General features: G+C 37.3%; 1 protein-coding gene across 5 annotated transcripts in view; it reads left to right on the top strand.

Moving 5' to 3' along the window:
* Positions 1–18,383, top strand: part of LOC145675637 (protein seele-like) — a 58,729-nt gene that overhangs the window by 27,800 nt on the left and 12,546 nt on the right. For all 5 annotated transcript variants that reach the window (XM_081746185.1, XM_081746186.1, XM_081746187.1 and 2 more), the window contains one exon: positions 6,475–6,681. In XM_081746185.1, coding sequence (XP_081602311.1) covers positions 6,475–6,681 — 207 coding nt within the window. The remainder of the gene's footprint in view (positions 1–6,474; positions 6,682–18,383) is intronic.

Genomic DNA, 18,383 nt, shown 5'->3' with positions numbered 1-18,383 from the left:
CTTGTCGGCAGCTTACATAATTATAATATATGAGATACGTGGGAAAGTGCTCCTTTCGATTCAATAGTTTGTCTGTTGGACAAGGTGGAAATGAAATTCCATGCATAATAGACTCAAACTTTTTAGCAATCAATATAAAAGTAAACGTTCCAAGAAAGAAAAAAAGGAAGAGAAGAAGTTGGTAGGAATTGAACCCGGATCTCCTAATTCGTAACCTCATATCTTTCCGCTGGACTACTCAATTTTTCTTACATTTTTAACTTTTTTTTTCTACTTACTGCTCACAGCACATATGGGACCAGTGTAGTTGGAATTACACCTCTGAAGTCGAAATACTAATGACTAGAGACCGGATGTTAGGCAAAATGCCTATTCTTCAATGCTAAAGATATGATCAAAAATAACGTTTTAAAGTTTATATCGGGGATTATAGTTTCGTTTTAAGCCAACTTTAGTTTGCCTATTTCGCCCCTCACTGCCTAAATAATTGCTTTAGTGCCTAATGTTGGTATTCTATGCATTTTCTTTGAAGTAAGATTTGATTGGGAAATATATATAATTTATATACTGTAAATAACACAAGCACGTGGTACATTACAATCTCTCTCTCTCTCTCTCTCTCTATATATATATATATATATATATATATATATATATATATATATATATATATATATATATATATATATATATATATATATATATATATATATATATATATATAATACACATCAAGTTTCGTTTTTTACATATAGAATGAAAGAAGACATTAACAAACAAGTATATTGCTATATTCTTTGAACATTGTTTATGACTAATCTATTTTTTAAATTGTATCGAGTATTTATCTTCATTATTTCGAGTTACATTTTAGTGCCTATTTTTTAAATTTTAAGTGCCTATTTGCCTGCCTATTTTCCAAGTTTTTAATGCCTAAGCATCCGATCTCTACTAATGACCTTATATATGTGCTCTTTTAAAGAATATCGTAATGAATAAAATGTCATATTAATTGTTTAAACTAATGAATGGGATTTTGAGAAATTGGTTATGTTATTATTTTTTATTTATATGTAATTTAGTAATGGGGAGAATCGCTGCACTGTTTGATTTATCTTTTTCTTTAATATGTGAATATGTTTGTTTGTTTGTAGCTTTCTTACTGTTTCCAAGAGTGTATGTCTGTTGGATATCATAGTGTTTCAATAAGAGTTTCTTGTATTGTTTTGTTTCTTTAGGTTAAATATGTGAGTACTTCAGTTTAATTATTCTTTCTATTTTGAAATGGGAGATTATTTATATATATAAATTGGGGTAGTACATAATGTTTCAATACGGTTTGGTCTGATAGGTGAAATTTTATTTGTGAGATGCGTATGACTATTCGTATTTGTTTTCAAACGAAGTATTTAAATGCGAGGAATAGTGAAATTCAGAGTAAAATGTCTAATTTTAGGGAATTATTATTGTTATATATCTGTAATGTCTGAACATAGTTAATTGTTCTCATACTTCGCGAAAACATTAAAAAGAACATTTCGCGACATGTTCAGCATGTCGTGTGAGTGACGGGACAATTCGGATATCGTGAGAAGGGCGCAATTTTCGTTGCAAATGAAGTGTGGAAACTGTTCATAGTTTCCAAATGCTTGTTTTTAAGGTAGTTCGCATGCTTGTGAATGGACTTGCTGTGCGTTATGTACCATGTGGAAGTAATAGAATGGTTATTATTGGACGTAAAATGAAATGAAATCTTTGAGTTTTACGTCCCATGGTTATGCCGGTTATGCTAAAGGAGACGGTGATGATGAATAATGAATGAAATGGTGGAATGAAGAAAGTGAGAGGAAACGGGAGAACCCCGAGGAAACCCAAGCACCAGAGGTGAACGCTCTACCACTGAGCCACCGCGGCCCCATTTTTGGACGTAGTAGCTTGGGCAAGAAATAAGACGTCCGCTTACTAGTAGGACTTCCGGTTTCGATCTCGGAATAAACTTGTTTTCCCCTCGTATTTTTTCCTATCATGATTGTTTTGTATTAGGAAAGAAGTTTTTGTTTGTATTGCGCGAGCCAAGTATTTTCGTTATTACATGATTTTATATATGCGTTTATTTTTTTAAAAATATCTAATTAAGTATTAATAATAGGTTTAAACAATAACAACTACAAATGAAAATAACAAAGAGGATACTTCAATAATGTATAAACCAATTAGTTTTCCACCTACTTATTCTCTATATACGAGGTTTCTTGAGCATGTTCTACTTCTGCATTGCTCATCTGCTCTAAATCATTGTTGAAGGTTGTAAAGGTTTATGAATACATAGTTTACATGCAGTTGAAGATAATATGCAGGAAATAATGCCGTTTGAATTGAAAATAATGTGTTTGTTGACAGGTCCCTGCAGTAACAGGAAGTTAATACGTCTACACTACTTCTTTTACAAGTCATCACAGTTCATGGCAAAGCCGTGACCGGAGGCGAAGCCCCCAGCGAGCTTGAATATAACATCGAAGCTCTGTCATAACATACGGTAACTCTAAGCGTGCTTTCAATGCATTTTCATATACAGCCTAGTAGAAATGGGAATGATTATTCTTGAAGTCTGCAATACCAGAAAATCCAATTCTGTTGTTCTCGATGTTAGTAGCCGTTGTTTATGGTATCAGTAAGTCCTTAATTACAACGAAATGTTAATAATACGATTAATGAATAAATGTGAACTTAAATTAATTAAAAATTTCTTCGAAATGAGTTAGTTATGTTTCCTGATGAAACTACGTAAAATAATAATAATAATAATAATAATAATAATAATAATAATAATGTTGAGAAGTAAAACTGCGGAAGACTGAATAAAACGTAATTGGTTCCTGTAAATTTCTGCTGTCGATAAACTAGGTTCTGTTAGTTCGTATGATCTGATGTTCGAATTTCCGAACTGTTACTGCTATTATATACATTATACAGTCATGTCCAAAATGATTGTCGCATATCTATAACTGTCTTGCTTATGTAATATGATTTGATAATGATTTTGCAGGGTACATTTAATACTGTTACTATGTGTATAATTGGGAAATGTATATTTGTAGTAAATTTCATAGGAAAAGAATTATAAATACGCAAATTAGAATGAGTAAAACAAGATGTTGCTAAATGGACTCGAAAGTTTTATTTTCGTTTTATTGTTCTCATTTACTGCTCTTTTGACATGAAATTTGCCACATACATGTCTTTGCCGATTATACACATACTAGCATTATAAGAAATACCGGCGAAATCGTTATCAAATTATATTCCTACATCAACGTATTTATAGACATGCGACAATAATTTTGGACATGACTGTACATTTGATATATTGAGCGAATGAAACAGTAAACCATAATATTTAGAGGAGAACTGTGCCTGGAACATCATTTTAGAGCGAAATGTAGATTATTAATTTTCTTTTTAACTGAAGGGACCTTAGTATGATTGCGGATCTGCCTCCTCGGAACGAAGTCCTACCCCTTGGCGATGTTGGTTAAGCATTGTTTTTCCTGCGTCATATTTATATACTAAACCTCCATCAAGCGAACGTTGACCTTTTATATATACGAGGGTTGTACCAAAGTAAGGTTCCCATATTTTTTACCAATAGAAAACATTGTTTATTGTTATTAATTTGTACATCGTTCGAAAGCTTACACTGTTGTCTATTTTTGAACATAGTCTCCATTTTTTCAACGCACTTTTGAAGACGGTGCTCCAGCTTTTGTATTCCTAAGTCGAAGAAGTCTCCCGCCAATCCGTTGAGGAAGCGTGTGACCTCTGCTGGGACTTCATCGTCGCTCTTGAAGCGTTTGCCACCTAAGTGTTCCTTTAGCATGGGGAAGAGGGAAGGTAGCTCACTGCCGATCTTTGAGCAGCTCACTGTTGATCTTCTGGACAAGCGCATGTCCGACACCGGCGGTCTTCCACTTCGTTCTTCATCGTGAACTTCGGTGCGACCCTCAGCAAAAGCCCTGCACCATTTGCGGACGTGCTGCACAGACATGCACTCTTCACTATAAACCTCAGTCAGTTGCCGATGAATCTCCACGGGTGGTAACTCCTTGTGTGGAGAAACCGGATTACTGCTCGAACCTCGTACTTGGCGGGAGCGGCGATCAACACTTCAATCTCTGACGGCTGCCAAGCGAACACTGAGCGACCTGGAAAAATGGAGACTATGTTCAAAAATAGAACAGTGTAAGCTTTTGAACGATGTATAAATTAATAACAATAAACATTGTTTTCTATTGGTAAAAAATATGGGAACCTTACTTTCGGTACAACCCTTTGTATATATATATATATATATAATATCAAAAGTTAGTCACTACTTCCTTTTGCTGCAGGTTTCCTTACATTAAAAATAAATAAAAAAAATATTTTTCTCCTGCTATTGTCTTCGTCTTGGATAAAAATCCTTGAAAATGAGAAGAGTTGTGAAACTTTATTTCCCGGTATCAGTCGCAGTTAAATTAAGCAATTTCTAAGCAAAGAACATGACGTACATTCCGTAGTCCTGGTTCCTTCTATATTCTAGGTAAACAACGGAGTAAGGAGCGTTCGAATAAAAGATAAACAGAGCTGATAGTTGTAAGTATTTGATGAAAAGGTTGCATGGTAGCAGCACTGCATGTATTTGTGTATGTGGGCACAGAATGTCTTTCAGACCGAGTGGAAGAGTGCGTTCTTGCGTCAATGGCATGTAATGAATATGTTGAAGCGGGCATAACATGACGTAATCCAGTTCCTCTCCAAAAAGGAGAATTTATTTCTTTGCATGCAAGGGCATACAAGCACCATATTTGAAAATAGCACTGTTTTCCAGTAGTGTTCCGAGGGTCGAGAAGAACGAGTGAGTACGGTGTATCTCGCATAACCTGAGAAGACTCAGTCGAAGAAAACACATGCGCTGTGGACATGTTATTGAAGGACTAGTTGTTTGGTTGATATGGAATGAAGCGTCCCTATAAGCACCGAGGCTGTATGAAACGTAAACCTACAGCTTAAGATAGGATTCAAACCACAAGAGCTCTCGCCAGGAATCGAAACCGAGTCTCGCACCGAAATCGCATGCGCTAACAATGCAACCACGAGGGAGCTCTTGTTTTAAAGGAGAACCGCCGTCCTCAGCGCCTAGTCTATTTACACCTTCCTCTACTGAAAACTGTGTACTCTGGTACCTTGCAGACTAACAGAAAGCCTTACACATGGGAATATCCGTGCAACGCTTCACACAGTACCACCAACAAGGATAACGTTTCTTGGGTCAAAAAGTTGTTTGTGATGGAGCTTGAAGGCACAATTATTCGCATTGTGTTGCAGGGTCTGTGGACAATGTTCTTCAGTGTAAACGGACCTCTGTTATTAGATTGGTGCCAGCAACACTATGGAAATTTCACAAGAGCTCCTTCGTGACTAAGCGGTTAGCATACGCACCTTTGGCGTAGGAGACCCGAGTTCGATACCCGGCGGGAGCTCATATGTTTCGGATTCCACGTTAATCAGTAGGTTCCGTCTCATATAGCCCCACTGCTGAAAGGGACGTTAAACTCAAAATGAACTCAATGAAAATTTCACAAAGCCATCAAAAACAGATTGCCGGAAAAATAACCTTGCAACGTGCGTATGACAATCCATGACAGGGCATGGCTTACACGATAACGGACATTCTGCACTGTTTCAGCTGGAAGCCTGGATCTTACCTGCTGTGATTCCGACATCTTTGGTCTATTTAAAAAAAAAAAAAAATAAGGTCAGGCTTTTTATCTCCAAGGGACAGGTTCGTGTGCTCTGGAGAAGTGAGGCTTCCTTATCCGTTCTCAATATGCTGTGTTGTGTTACAGTGTATGTTGTCCAATACATAAAGTATTTCGTCGCTGCACCTTCAAAACTCGGTATTTCCAGTGTTTGTTCGAAAAGCTATTTTGCAGATACAGGAGCAGTTTGATGTAGAACGTTCACCCACAAAACCCTTGTGTGATATCGTTCATTTAAAAGTTAATTATATCACAAAACAAAACCCCAATTTTTTCCCCAAAAACACATTATTTGATGTTATATTAAAATAATAAGAATATTGCACGCCCAAGAGCAGCACGTATCTGATTTTTTTTTTTTTTTTTCGCCTAACAAACAATGCATTAGTTTAACTCTCGTAAATTTTTAATTTTACACGTAGCCGTTTGTGAAGTCACAACGACGATTTGTTTCTAGACCTTTGTGTGTTTCATGTGAATGATCTTATTCTAAGTGACAGTTATATAGAACGGTTCCTCTTCTTTCATAAAATAAATATTTTTATGGATATATCTAAATTGATTATGTTTTGCGAGACGTTTATGTATTGAGGTAATAATAATGTTTATCTTAATATATGCAATATGTATACTATATCAACCGTAAGTAAATAGAGGTAAATAATTATTTTGACAGATTCCGTATGCTCGTTCCGAGCTCCATCTGACTGAAGCCTTGGACCAAGTATGTAACAAAATGGACAATTATGTTCAGGCAAGATATAAATCTTCAGGGAAGCTAATGTTACTCCAGTTGGTAGATGAAAATGGAAAAATGAGTCCAGATTTTGATAAAGTGGACATTGTACAAGATCCCGATTTAAATAAGGGTTTAAAATTTTATGTAAGTATTTGCTGGCTTTTGTTGTGTTATTTTCCCGCTAATAACTATCATCTAAGTTCAAATTGTAATGTTATGTAAAGGTCGATGGTTGTAACTCATCTCCAGCCTCTTGCATAAAGTGGTAACAAAATCTAATATTCGAGTGCTGTCTACACTTCTTTATGGGACTTACTTTGTACAGAGTAATGTCATTGGTAAGTACACCAGCTTAATGTAAAGAATTTACAGTAAAAGTTTCAATTAAGTACAAAAAAAATCTTCCTCAATGAATATACAGGGTGTGGCCAAAAGTCTAGACCGGACTAAATATTTGAGAAACTATAAATGCAGTCGATCCGAAGTCAATTGGGATTAATGTTGGTAGCAGGAGAATACATTATGACGTGGTTAAGGTTGGTGACCGCCATATTGGAATAAACTTGTTTATTTTAAGGGGCCGCGGTGGCTCAGTGGTAGAGCGTTCACCTCTGGTGCTTGGGGTCCCGGATTCGATCCCAGGCCTCGCCAAATAAACTTTGTGGTGGACAAACACCGTGTGCGTGGGTTTTCTCGGGGTTCTCCCGTTTCCTCCCACTTTCTTCATTCCACCATTTCATTCATTATTCATCATCACCGTCTCCTTTAGCCTAACCGGCATAACCGTTGGACGTAAAACTCAGATTTCATTTCATTTCATTGTTTATTTTAATTGGTAACATGGTCGTGTGACATTAAACAACATCCTCGTTCGAAGGAAAATCCAACGGTAAAGTTATTTTACAAAATCTGCAGTGATTTTGAAGTTGTGAATGGATGTATGATAGGTTATGTAGAATTAAATTTTGTTATTTGTGGAGCATTGTATGGACGGAAACTGACTGTCTTCTTTTTTCTTCTTCTTCTTCTTTCTTGTAGGTAGGACGAGTTGTTAGCTCGAGAGGAAAGAATCGAAATTATCCTTTTGATTGGAGGATGCAGTTTAGCTGTCGCTCATTGAAGACGGCTGCTATTATTGCTGAACTGCGTTCTCCAGTCAAAAGGATAATTTCGATTCTACAAAATAACATAACCTATCCTAAATCCATTCACAACTTCAAGACCATTGCAGATTTTGGAAAAATAGCTTTACCGTTGGATTTCTCTTCGAACGAGGATGTTGTTTAATATGTAACACGACCATGTTGCCATTTAAAATAAATTGATTGCAATATGACGGCCACCAACACTGCGGACGACAATCTTAACCATGTCATAAAGTTTTCCCCCTCCCACCAACATTGATCCCAATTTCCCAATTAACTTCGGTTCGACTGCATTTACAGTTTCTCAAATATTTAGCTCGGTCCAGACTTTTGGCCACACGCTGTAGAGTCCACCAAATACTCAATAATTATATTAGTGTGATAAACTTGTGGGCAAGGAATACTTCAAGTTTGCTGTTGTGTACCTTAATGTATGAATTATATTCTGTGCAGTATTTGTTGCTTAGTACTAATTGGTTTATGTGTAATGTCTAGTGATACCAGTGGATTGAGGTACATTAAAATGATTTGGCAAAGAGATGCATGCGTAGAGTTTTAACCTACTTTAAGCGTGCGCCTTAAAGGTAGGATCCTTGAGTTAGAATAGTGATACTTTAATTAGAAATCATCTCTATCAAATTTTTATCATAACAAGCAAGTAGCTATTTGATATTTCCTAATAATTCAACTTAAAGCATCGGTATAATCTAATGTACATTTGATTACAGAAGAAATAAGGACTTTACATACAAAAAATTATTATAGTAATAATTGGCACTGTCAGTAGGATTCGAACTTACTAATCTCGCCTTCGGTCCCGGGGTCGATTCCCGGTTGAAAACGTGTAAGATCTTTTTCAGGCCAGCCATCCTGAATGAGGTTTTTCTGAGTTTCCCTCATTTACACCAGGCAAATGCCGGGATGGTATCTAACATATAGACCCCAGGCCGCTTCCTTCCCTTTCCCTGGATAGTGTGCTCGCCGAGAGACGTCATCCCTCATACGCGACGGGCTAACATGGCCAGAGATGCCGAAAGTCCAGAAATCGAACCTAGGAAGTGGACAACATGGTGTCCGTGGATTTTCTCTAGGTTACTCCCGTTTCCTCCCACTTCATCATTTCATCATTATTCACTTGTCTTAATCATAGTCTCCCTTAGCCTAGCAAGCATATTCTTGAGGCGTTAAACTGAAAGATTTCATTTCATTTTGGAACCTAAAAAGCTGTTCATACTGGTCTAGTGGCTAGCGCGCGGGTGTCTTCAGTGCACGTAATGCCGGGCTCGCTTCCGGGAGAGCACAAAACATTTAATTTCACGATTATTCACTTCCATTAATCCTCTCGTTTAACCTAAACGCTATAAACAAAAAAAAAAAAAATCATTTTATTTTCATTTTGAACTTAAGAAACTTCCTTATCCTATATAGTGAGCATGCGGGTCTTCGGCACTGGAGACCTGGTTTCAATTCCTGGTGGGAGCTTAAATGGTTCGGATTCCATGTTAAGCTGTAGGTTCAAGTCTGATACAACCTTGGTGTTAAAAGGGACGCTAAACACCAATGCAATGCAACCATCGAACGTAGGTGCAACCCTACCAATGCACTAAAACCTTTTAATATACCTGATATCGGTAGACATTACATGGAAATAACAAATACACAGAATATAATTCATACTAAAGAAATTATTACGGTAGACGGTAGTAAACGTGAAGTATTTATTACCCTAATTAGTTTTACGACATTAACATCACTTCCCTACAATAAGAAAATTAACTCGTGAAATATTTATAAGTAATCTGGTCTAAAACTTTTATATTATATTTTTCACTGCGAAAGCGATCAAGTGAGACGTTATATTTAAAGGTTTTTAAGTGAGTTCAGACACGGATATTTATGTAACATATTTGAATTCTATTACACATGCTTATTACAAAAGAGACCTGCCTTTAACGTTGAATAAAAGCTTAAGTGTGTTTGATAGAGATTCTTAGTATGTATAAGGTAAAGAGCTCAGATGAAAGTTAAACGGTTGGTGTCAGCACCATTGAAACGAAATGGCCTTTCACTCTGTTGAGAAAGCATTCGCCGAGATTGAAGCAACGACAATAAACTAAGATACTGTTTTTTAGCGCCACTTTACAATAAAAGACCGTAAATCGCAGTTGACAAAGCGAACCTTATCAACAATTGGAGCAAGTATTATAAAACAAGAAATCCTGACTGATGAACTCGTAGGCCAAACTGCTTAAGCTGAAAACTTCTCAAATTCGGTCAGATTTTTGGAAATTGGGCGTCGAAGGAGGAGAAATAGGGGTAGCAATTATTACAGTTCTGTCATATTAAAGTTCAGCGAAGAAGAAAATGTCCAAAGACGAGACATATAGCAATCGATAAATATAAATTACTTGAACAAAATGTTGTATATCAATATAAAACTCATGCCGAGAAAAATATATATATTTTTTTTTTGTACATCATAATTTATGTTGTACAATCCGCGGCAAAAAACCTGCAACATGAGGATGTAAGTTTATTGTGAAACTACGCCTAACAGCACAGGGAATGAACATAACGTCTAAGTGGAACGAATCACGCCAGGATAAACCTCGGCCTCCTCCCGTGCACACTTATTTTGGAGAAAAAGACTTCTTCATTTCACAAACTTATATGTTCATGTTGCAGGTTTTTTGCCGCGGATTGTACAAGAACGTTGCCACCTATTAAGATAAACTGATGCTAAAGTATACTCCCATGAACCTCTTCCTTAATGATGCTAGCAAGACAACAGTACATAATGAGGTTATTCCAAAACTATCATTACGTTTAAAAATATTGTGCAAAGATGAGATCATATCAAGCTGAACAAGATGGCGTAGTTCAAAATAAACTCTGAGGCGTAGATATCGAGAAAATCGCTCCAACTAGTTTGTTGCCAATGTGATGCACCTGATAGCTTGTATTGTTCTGGAATATATTAGTTACTTATTTTATATGAAAAATATTGACTACTAACTAGCATACTGTATTGTCTGATTCGTCCTAGCAGTGATGAACTACTTTAATCCTTTAATTTCGGTTACAAACATTAAATTTTGATATTTTGACGTCTCATTTAAAACAAGTGACTTTCGTTTCACAGTTGAATTTCAAACTGTCCGAATTTAATATTGAAACAAAGGGGCTCAGTGGTAGAGCGCTTACCTCTGGTGCACGGGGTCCCTGGTTTGATATCCAGCCAAGTAAGTTTGTGATGAACAACATTGTGCTCGTCGGTTTTCTCGGGTTACTTCCGTTTCCTCCCACTTTCTCAATCCACCAGTTCTTCCATCATCATTCACTTGCTTTAATCATGGAATGACCATTAAATTTTCAGCTGAAAACGGGACAGGTTCCGGCATATTAAAAAATAATAAGAAATGAGAAACAGGTCAGTGCGTAAATTAGTTCCCGTTTACCTTAGGAATACCTAATACATTTATATTGTGATATAATATAACATATATATATAAGCTATAAAATGTAAACAGCATTTAACTTACAATATAGTGGGACATGATGCTGCCTGCATTTTTTCCTTTGCCCTAGCTCGAATCCTTCATATTACATTAGGTAAGAAGTTGACTCCTGAACTGAAGAATGCCAGAACTATTTCTCAGAAGTATCTTCGTGAGAAAAGCTTTATTCTTCACTAGTCTTTCATAAAATTCACTATACTTCTCTGTGAAGTTACCCGTGCAAGTAACATAGATTTCATTGTTGCAACATGCAAGGAAGATTTTTCAGTTGTCCATATGTTATTCATGATTGAATAAATACGCTCGACAACACCAAAGAGGCACAACATTTTTCCTACTGCTTCCAATGGAATATCAAACTTTATATTCCGAGCACTACTGCAAATTATGGATCACGTTTAATATAGGGAATTTCAATTCAATCCTTGCCTCTTTGTTATTATTAATTATGTAACTAACTCTATGGCCTATGGAACCCGAGGTTCAATGTCGCATTCACAAAAGCTCTCCATTGACTTCTATCCTTAGCCAACTGGATCGAGTTTCTACTTTGTACTACTATTTCTGCGAGATCCATCGTAACATTGTACTTTCATCTGAACCAAGGTCTTCCTAATGGTCGTTTTCCGATTGGCCTTCCAGTCAAGACTTTGAAAGCGTTTCTACTTACTTCCATCCTGGCTACATTACCTGCCCACCTAAGCCTCCTAGACTTGATGGCCCTAACAATGTTTGGTAAATCGTTCACTTACATAAAACGGGACAAATACTACTTTTTAACGTCTACTGACAGGACGGCCGGGACACGCCTCTAAAACGGGACTGTCCTGGTCAAAACGAAACGTATGGTCACCCTATTTAATCATCGTCTCTAACAGACATAATCGTGGGACATTGAACTCAAAGTGTTTTTTTTAAATATTGAAACAGATCTAAAATTTACGGTCGCAATAGATGAATAGTGTGAGGTAAAACCTGTTAACTAGTAAATTTCTACCATTTCTAGTCTTGGTAGAGTGATACAAGAGAAGATTGAATCTTGTAAGAAAAGACCTTTGTCGTTGTCATTTCTTGTTTTTGTTCTATGGTGATCAACCGTTGAAACCGGAAACAGTTCATTTCTACCACTTCCGATTTGAGTAGACAGGAGATGAAATATATTTTTGGGGTGCTGAATTCAATGCCAAAATAAACTTTTCCATATCTCTTACCGTTTTTGCTCTGATGCATTTCAACGTACGGACATACTCGTTGCGTAAGACTTCCAACACTTATGCACAGTATAGTGTGGAAATCTAATAATCAAGTACTTGATTCAGCATTTTTTTTCACATGAATTTCCAAACATCTTTCTATAATGAAACCTTACTCATAAGTGCTATATGCACTCTCCAAATTGAAGTCTCTACTTTAGGCAGTTTGGCCTAGGCGTTGATCAGGCAATCAATGAGGAGTCCTTCTTCCATTTATAGAGATTAAATTAGAGTAATCCTCCCAAACTGGCGAGGGACACGCTGGCTTAGCGGTAGAGCGTTTATCTCCAATACGTGTGATCCCTGGTTCGGTCCCCGACCATGTATGTTTGTGATGGACAACATCGTGATGGTCGGTTTTCTCGGGGTACTCCCGTTTCCTTCCATTTTTCATTCCACCAATTCTTCCATCATCATTCACTTGCTTTAATCATCGTCTCCCGTAGCCTTAAGGGCATAATCGTGGGACGTTAAACTGAAATTTCATTTTTCTCCCTCCCGAACTGGTGACCTACCATTCATTTCCCTTACTTTGAAAAAAACAAATTGAGAGTTAAAAAAAAAAAAACACTTCTTACACTAAATTTTTCTTATTCTTTAGAGTCTCTTAGTAATAACATGTGCCCTGTTAATGAAACGCACTGTTTTCTAAACTAACAGCGTTTACAGTTCAAAAATTCCATTCTTAGTGTCCTGTCCAGCAGAGATTTCAAGTGGGTTCAGCGTGCGAATCATTTCAAGATGATGATAGATGACGAATTATTGTGCTCTGGAACTCTTCATACCTTTCCCTTATCTGTATGTTGACCTTGCAGTTATTAATTTGTCAAAGTATGTTTACCTTTAGTTCCCCATGTCACCACGTTTCACTACCACTGTGTGATCAAATAATCTTGTGCATTGATCTTGTTTTTTTACTAATAAGTGAAGTGTAATTTTTGTAGTGTTTTTTCAAGAATGCGTTATGAATGTGTTCACTTGTAGACGGAACAATTAGTCTCAGTAATAATACTAATTAGAGCAATGTAGAAGTATTCTCGTTTCCATTTTATTTTATTTTCAGAGTAAAATATTTTCAAGTTCGTTAGATTTTTTTTCTTACTCCTATTTATTTATTTTCTTAACACTCAGTGAGATTTAATTCCAAACACTGAAGTTCATCTCTTCACCCATTTTACTGCTTTTAATTTGAGGTACAATTTTATCTTGTATAGACTTGAAATTTATAGTCCGGGTAGGAAAATTTCTGTCCACGAGCTCTCACGTTTGAGAATGGCCTGAAACAAGGAGATGCGTTGTCGTCATTATTATTCAGATTTATCCTGGAGTACGCTATAAGGAAAATGAAAGATAGCAACCAGGGCCTAGAGTTGAATGATATTCACCAGGTTATGCCATTTACTGATGATGTGAATTTAACAGAGGATGATAGGAGAACAATAGAAAGAAATGCAGAGGTCTTATTAAACGCTTGTAGGGACATAGGTTTAGAGGTAAATGCAGAGAAAACTAAATACATGGAAATGCGTCGGAACCGTAATACTGCAAACTATGGATGCGTTAAAATATCAAATAATACTTTTGATAAAGTGCATACTTTCAAATATCTAGGATCAATATTAACAGACGAAAATCATATTCACAAAAAAATTAAATGTCGCCTAAAAGCAGAGAATTCGTGTTACTATTCGGTTCAAAATCCCTTGCCGTCGCGGGTTCTATCGAGAAATTTGAAGCTTGAAGTATATAAAACGATAATCATGCCTGTTGTTCTATATGGTTGCGAAACATGGTTGCCCACTCTGAGTGAATAACATAGACTGAAAGTATTTGAGAACAAGATCCTGAGGCGAATATTCGGACCCAAGAGGAACGGGAATGGGGAATGGTGGAAACTTCATAACGAAGAACTACATAATTTATACGGTTTACCAAATATTATTAGGGTCATCAAATCTAGGAGGCTCAGACAGGCAGGTGATGTAGCCAGGATGGAAGAAAGTCGAAACGATTTGAAAGTCTTAACTGAAAGACCAATTGGAAAACGACCATTAGGAAGACCTGGGAGCAGGTGGGAGGACAATATTAAGAAGAATCTGACAGGAATAGAAAGTAGAAGTAGTAGTAGTAGTCATAAACTTATTTTTGCATTATTTTTGATGTACCCGGCTCAGACAATTTAATCGTTTTTATTTTAAAAGCTGCTACCTTTAAACAAATAGTGTAACTAATCGTTGTACGTTCTCGCAACGGATGTATATCAGCAACAATCAGACGAAGCAGCCAGTGGCCTTGGCAATCAACTGCAGCCAGACACAGTCGTATTTGTGCTTACGTCATTATGGTAGGTAAGACTCACATGAGCAGCGAGAACAAGGAGAAAACGCGAGAGGTGCAAGGAAGAGACTCACCTTCTCATCGCTGCTGAAACAACTCATATAAAATGTAATATTGAGCACATCCGTTTGTATTTTCACAATCTAAAAACATCGACATTTTTTGTTGTTATAATATTACCTTTTACTTGTAAAGAAATGTAAGTGTAGCGTTAATATTAAATATAATCTCCAATTTGTGCGTATCATTAGCGTTATTCTGACCCAAAAATTGCTGCCTCATGTTCGTTCGCTTTATTGTGCATGATGCAAAATACATATTAATGTTAGCGAATTATTGTGGTCAGTTGTTTTCAGATTGAATGATGCTGAAAATTTGTCCTATTTGTAAGTTTAAGGTTGTTGTTTGAATTTTCGCCTATATGTGGTTAGCGGTGAAAGAAGCTATTGTTTTTGTAATAACTTGTTTCGTCGTTAACGCTCGGGTGAGAAATTCGATTAATGACTGCTTAATGTAATGTTTGCTCTACTAGGGTTACCATCCTATGGAGTAAATATCACAGTTGGCTATGGATAGAAGTCGGTGAAGAGGTTTTGTGAACGCGGCATTGAACCTTCGGGTTCTATAGGCCATAGAATAAGTGAGTTACTTCATTATAGACTTCAAATTAAGAAAATAGAAGTCCCACCGCGAAATTCTCATTGAGAAAAAATAGCTCATGGAATGTTTTTTTCCTACCTTTGTATGTATTGTATTTCTAGCTTTAAGGGCTTGGCGAAAGAAGACCATTGATTTTAATGAGGAGTATTACTGTTTTAATTTTATTTTACGTTTTTTGGTAAAGTCTTCGCCCAATCTGTGATTTATTGTCGATAGTCTTAGTACGGATGGACGAACTCGATTGACATTCTTCTTGTGTCAAACAAAACTGTCCGTTCGCCCAGAAACTATTGACAAAATGCTTCCATTTAGAAGGTTGATTAAATTATATCCGAGTGATTTGGCAACAGTGCTGTCAGCTGTGGACTTGCTCCAGAAACATGAAAACGGTGTCGTCATGAGTGTGATGTCTCAACTTGCAGGAGAATGTAATTTTGGCGTTTGAAACACCGCTGATAGTGAACCGTTATTGGGAAAGCTACATCATGACTTTAATACGCGTATTTTCTGTACAACCGAATAGTGAAAGTGTAGGGAAAATGGTTTAATTATCGGAATGATGCCAGCTAAAGATATTGCGACCTGTACAGAAACGTTTAGCAAATAAAGGTTACGGTAAACATTGTTCGAGATCACCAGCAAAAGCGTCACCTGAAGTGGTTCATAAATTTCGTCGACAGCCAGACTAGGAGAATGCAACTCCCCAACGTGACATGGCTCAGAGATTAAATCTGGCACAGTCCACTGTCAGCCACAACCTCATCAGATGCCATATTGTTCAACATAAGGCAAACTGCCACAAACTCAAGAAAAGGCACTTGGGAAGGCGGGGGTCAAAATGGAAAACTGTTGTCATATTGAGGGGGACGCGGTGGCTTAGTGGTAGAGCGTTCACCTCCGCTGCATGGGGTCCCTTGTTTGATCCCAGCTCGCGCCGTGTGGACTTTGTGGTGGACAAACGCCGTGCTCGTGGGTTTCTCGGGATTCTTCCGCTTCCTTCCACTTTCTTCATTCCACCATTTCGTTAATTTCTCATCATCACCGTCTCCTTTAACCTAACCGGCATAACCGTGGGACGTTGGATGATCCCTAAATTTGTCACACACGTCAGGTAATTACGTACCGTGACGTCTCTCGCAAGGGACGTACCGAGTTTTACCATCAGTTGAGAGAAAGTTCCTAGCAAGAAATCGCGATTGTCACCGGATACCGCTACGAGGGGAATTTGAAGTTACGTAAGGTGAACAGAAGCGTGATAACGAATGTTGTCTGTTTCCAGAAATCCATAATGACCTTAATCTATCGAAAACCTATTCCTCGTTTGTACCAAGTCAACAGAACCAGATAAGGATCTACATGGATAAACAGTCCATTTATGCCCTTGGGTTCTATCATGACGACGGAGCATGAAATGGGAATCAGCGTTATTCTCTTTCGTGACATGCCTCAGAACCAGCTGATTGGATATTTGCACATTTGAACTGTTAACACGATGTCTACATATGCCCTTACTTGCCTATGGAAAACCTGGAGGAGGAGAGAGATGGAATTTCCGTACCTGTATTCTAACGTAATTTGTTGCAATGGAAATTACGATATTGGGCGATTGTCCATAGTGCTGGTGGTCCGATGGAACACAATGGTGTCGCCAAAGCTTTTCAATTGGGTAAGTTCAATTTGAAATTTTGTTGAATATAACCCAATCCTCCTTGTGTCGAGTGGACATACTATTACGCGTTCAACACATTCGCTGCCAGTAATTAAAGTGAAATATAATTATCAGTCCAACAAAAATAATGAAGTTTTCAGAAATAGAATTTGACCATAAAAATCTTATATCGTTACGCAATAGTCTTGCAACTGAATAAACCTTGTTCTAATTCGTAAATTCGTAACTAGGTAAGATCAAAATCGTTTCTACTAGCTAGTTAAGGTAGCAAAATATCATGCATAGTTAAGGCTGTTGCTACCTCTTTGTCAAGTCGAGTTTTCCCCTATCTAATAACATTGGAACTTTTTTCGAATTTTTCTCAGTAAGCAATGAACAAATCCCTACAAAAATTTGCATGGAGTCAGGTCAATAATAAAGGATTCCTTATATGAGCTTATAATTTTACTAAAAGCCTCCAATTAAGTTATTCATTCCCCCCTTTTTTCCATGTGAAGATTTGCAACAGTGCGATCTCTCTTTCTTCCTGTTTGTGTTAGCAGCATGCGAGAAATTCGGGCTAGCCATTTAAAACAGGTTTTAAAACTCTGTCCATAACGCATCTGCGGAATGAATGTTTCTACCCCTGTCACCTTTTTCGAGGACAGATTTATGGCACTCAGAAGAGTGGGCGCTCTTTATTTTCTTTGCTGAAGCTATTGCTTTTAGTATATTCGTCCAGTCTTATTGGAAGTTTTTGTGGTTACTTTCGAACCTAGCAAGGTGCCTCTTGCATCTCGTGTATTTCAAAGTCTTAGATTTAGTGATTGGTTATACAAATATAAATTAACAGACGGCTGTGATACCAGATCAATCTCCTGTGTGAAATAATAATAATAATAATAATAATTGTAGGGAATCCGTGGAACAAGAGCCTGTAAGGAGCAGGGAATCTCGCTGCGGCTTTGACACTAGTAACCTAGTTAAAATGTGAGGTCACCACATCGGTTCGCCCTTGCCGGTAATGCTCGTTTCCCTGCCGCCTTTAGCGTGGGAGATCCTTATTCGATTCCCGGCGGGAGCTCATGTGGTTCGGAATTCACGTTAATCAGTAGTCTCGTTTCATATAGCCTCGCTGCTGAAAGGGACGTTAAAATCAATTCATTGTTTCCGTGCCGACACCAGCTGGGTTTTCACATTGAATACACTAGCGCTCTTTCACTTTTGTAACCTCACGGAAACAGGTAAACCAGTTAAAGTAGCATTTTGGACTAATAATTATGAT

Source organism: Thermobia domestica, chromosome 18 (assembly GCF_964235325.1).
Source record: "Thermobia domestica chromosome 18, izTheDome1.hap1.1, whole genome shotgun sequence".
NCBI lineage: Eukaryota > Metazoa > Arthropoda > Insecta > Zygentoma > Lepismatidae > Thermobia > Thermobia domestica.
This window is presented reverse-complemented; position numbering and strand designations above follow the sequence as displayed.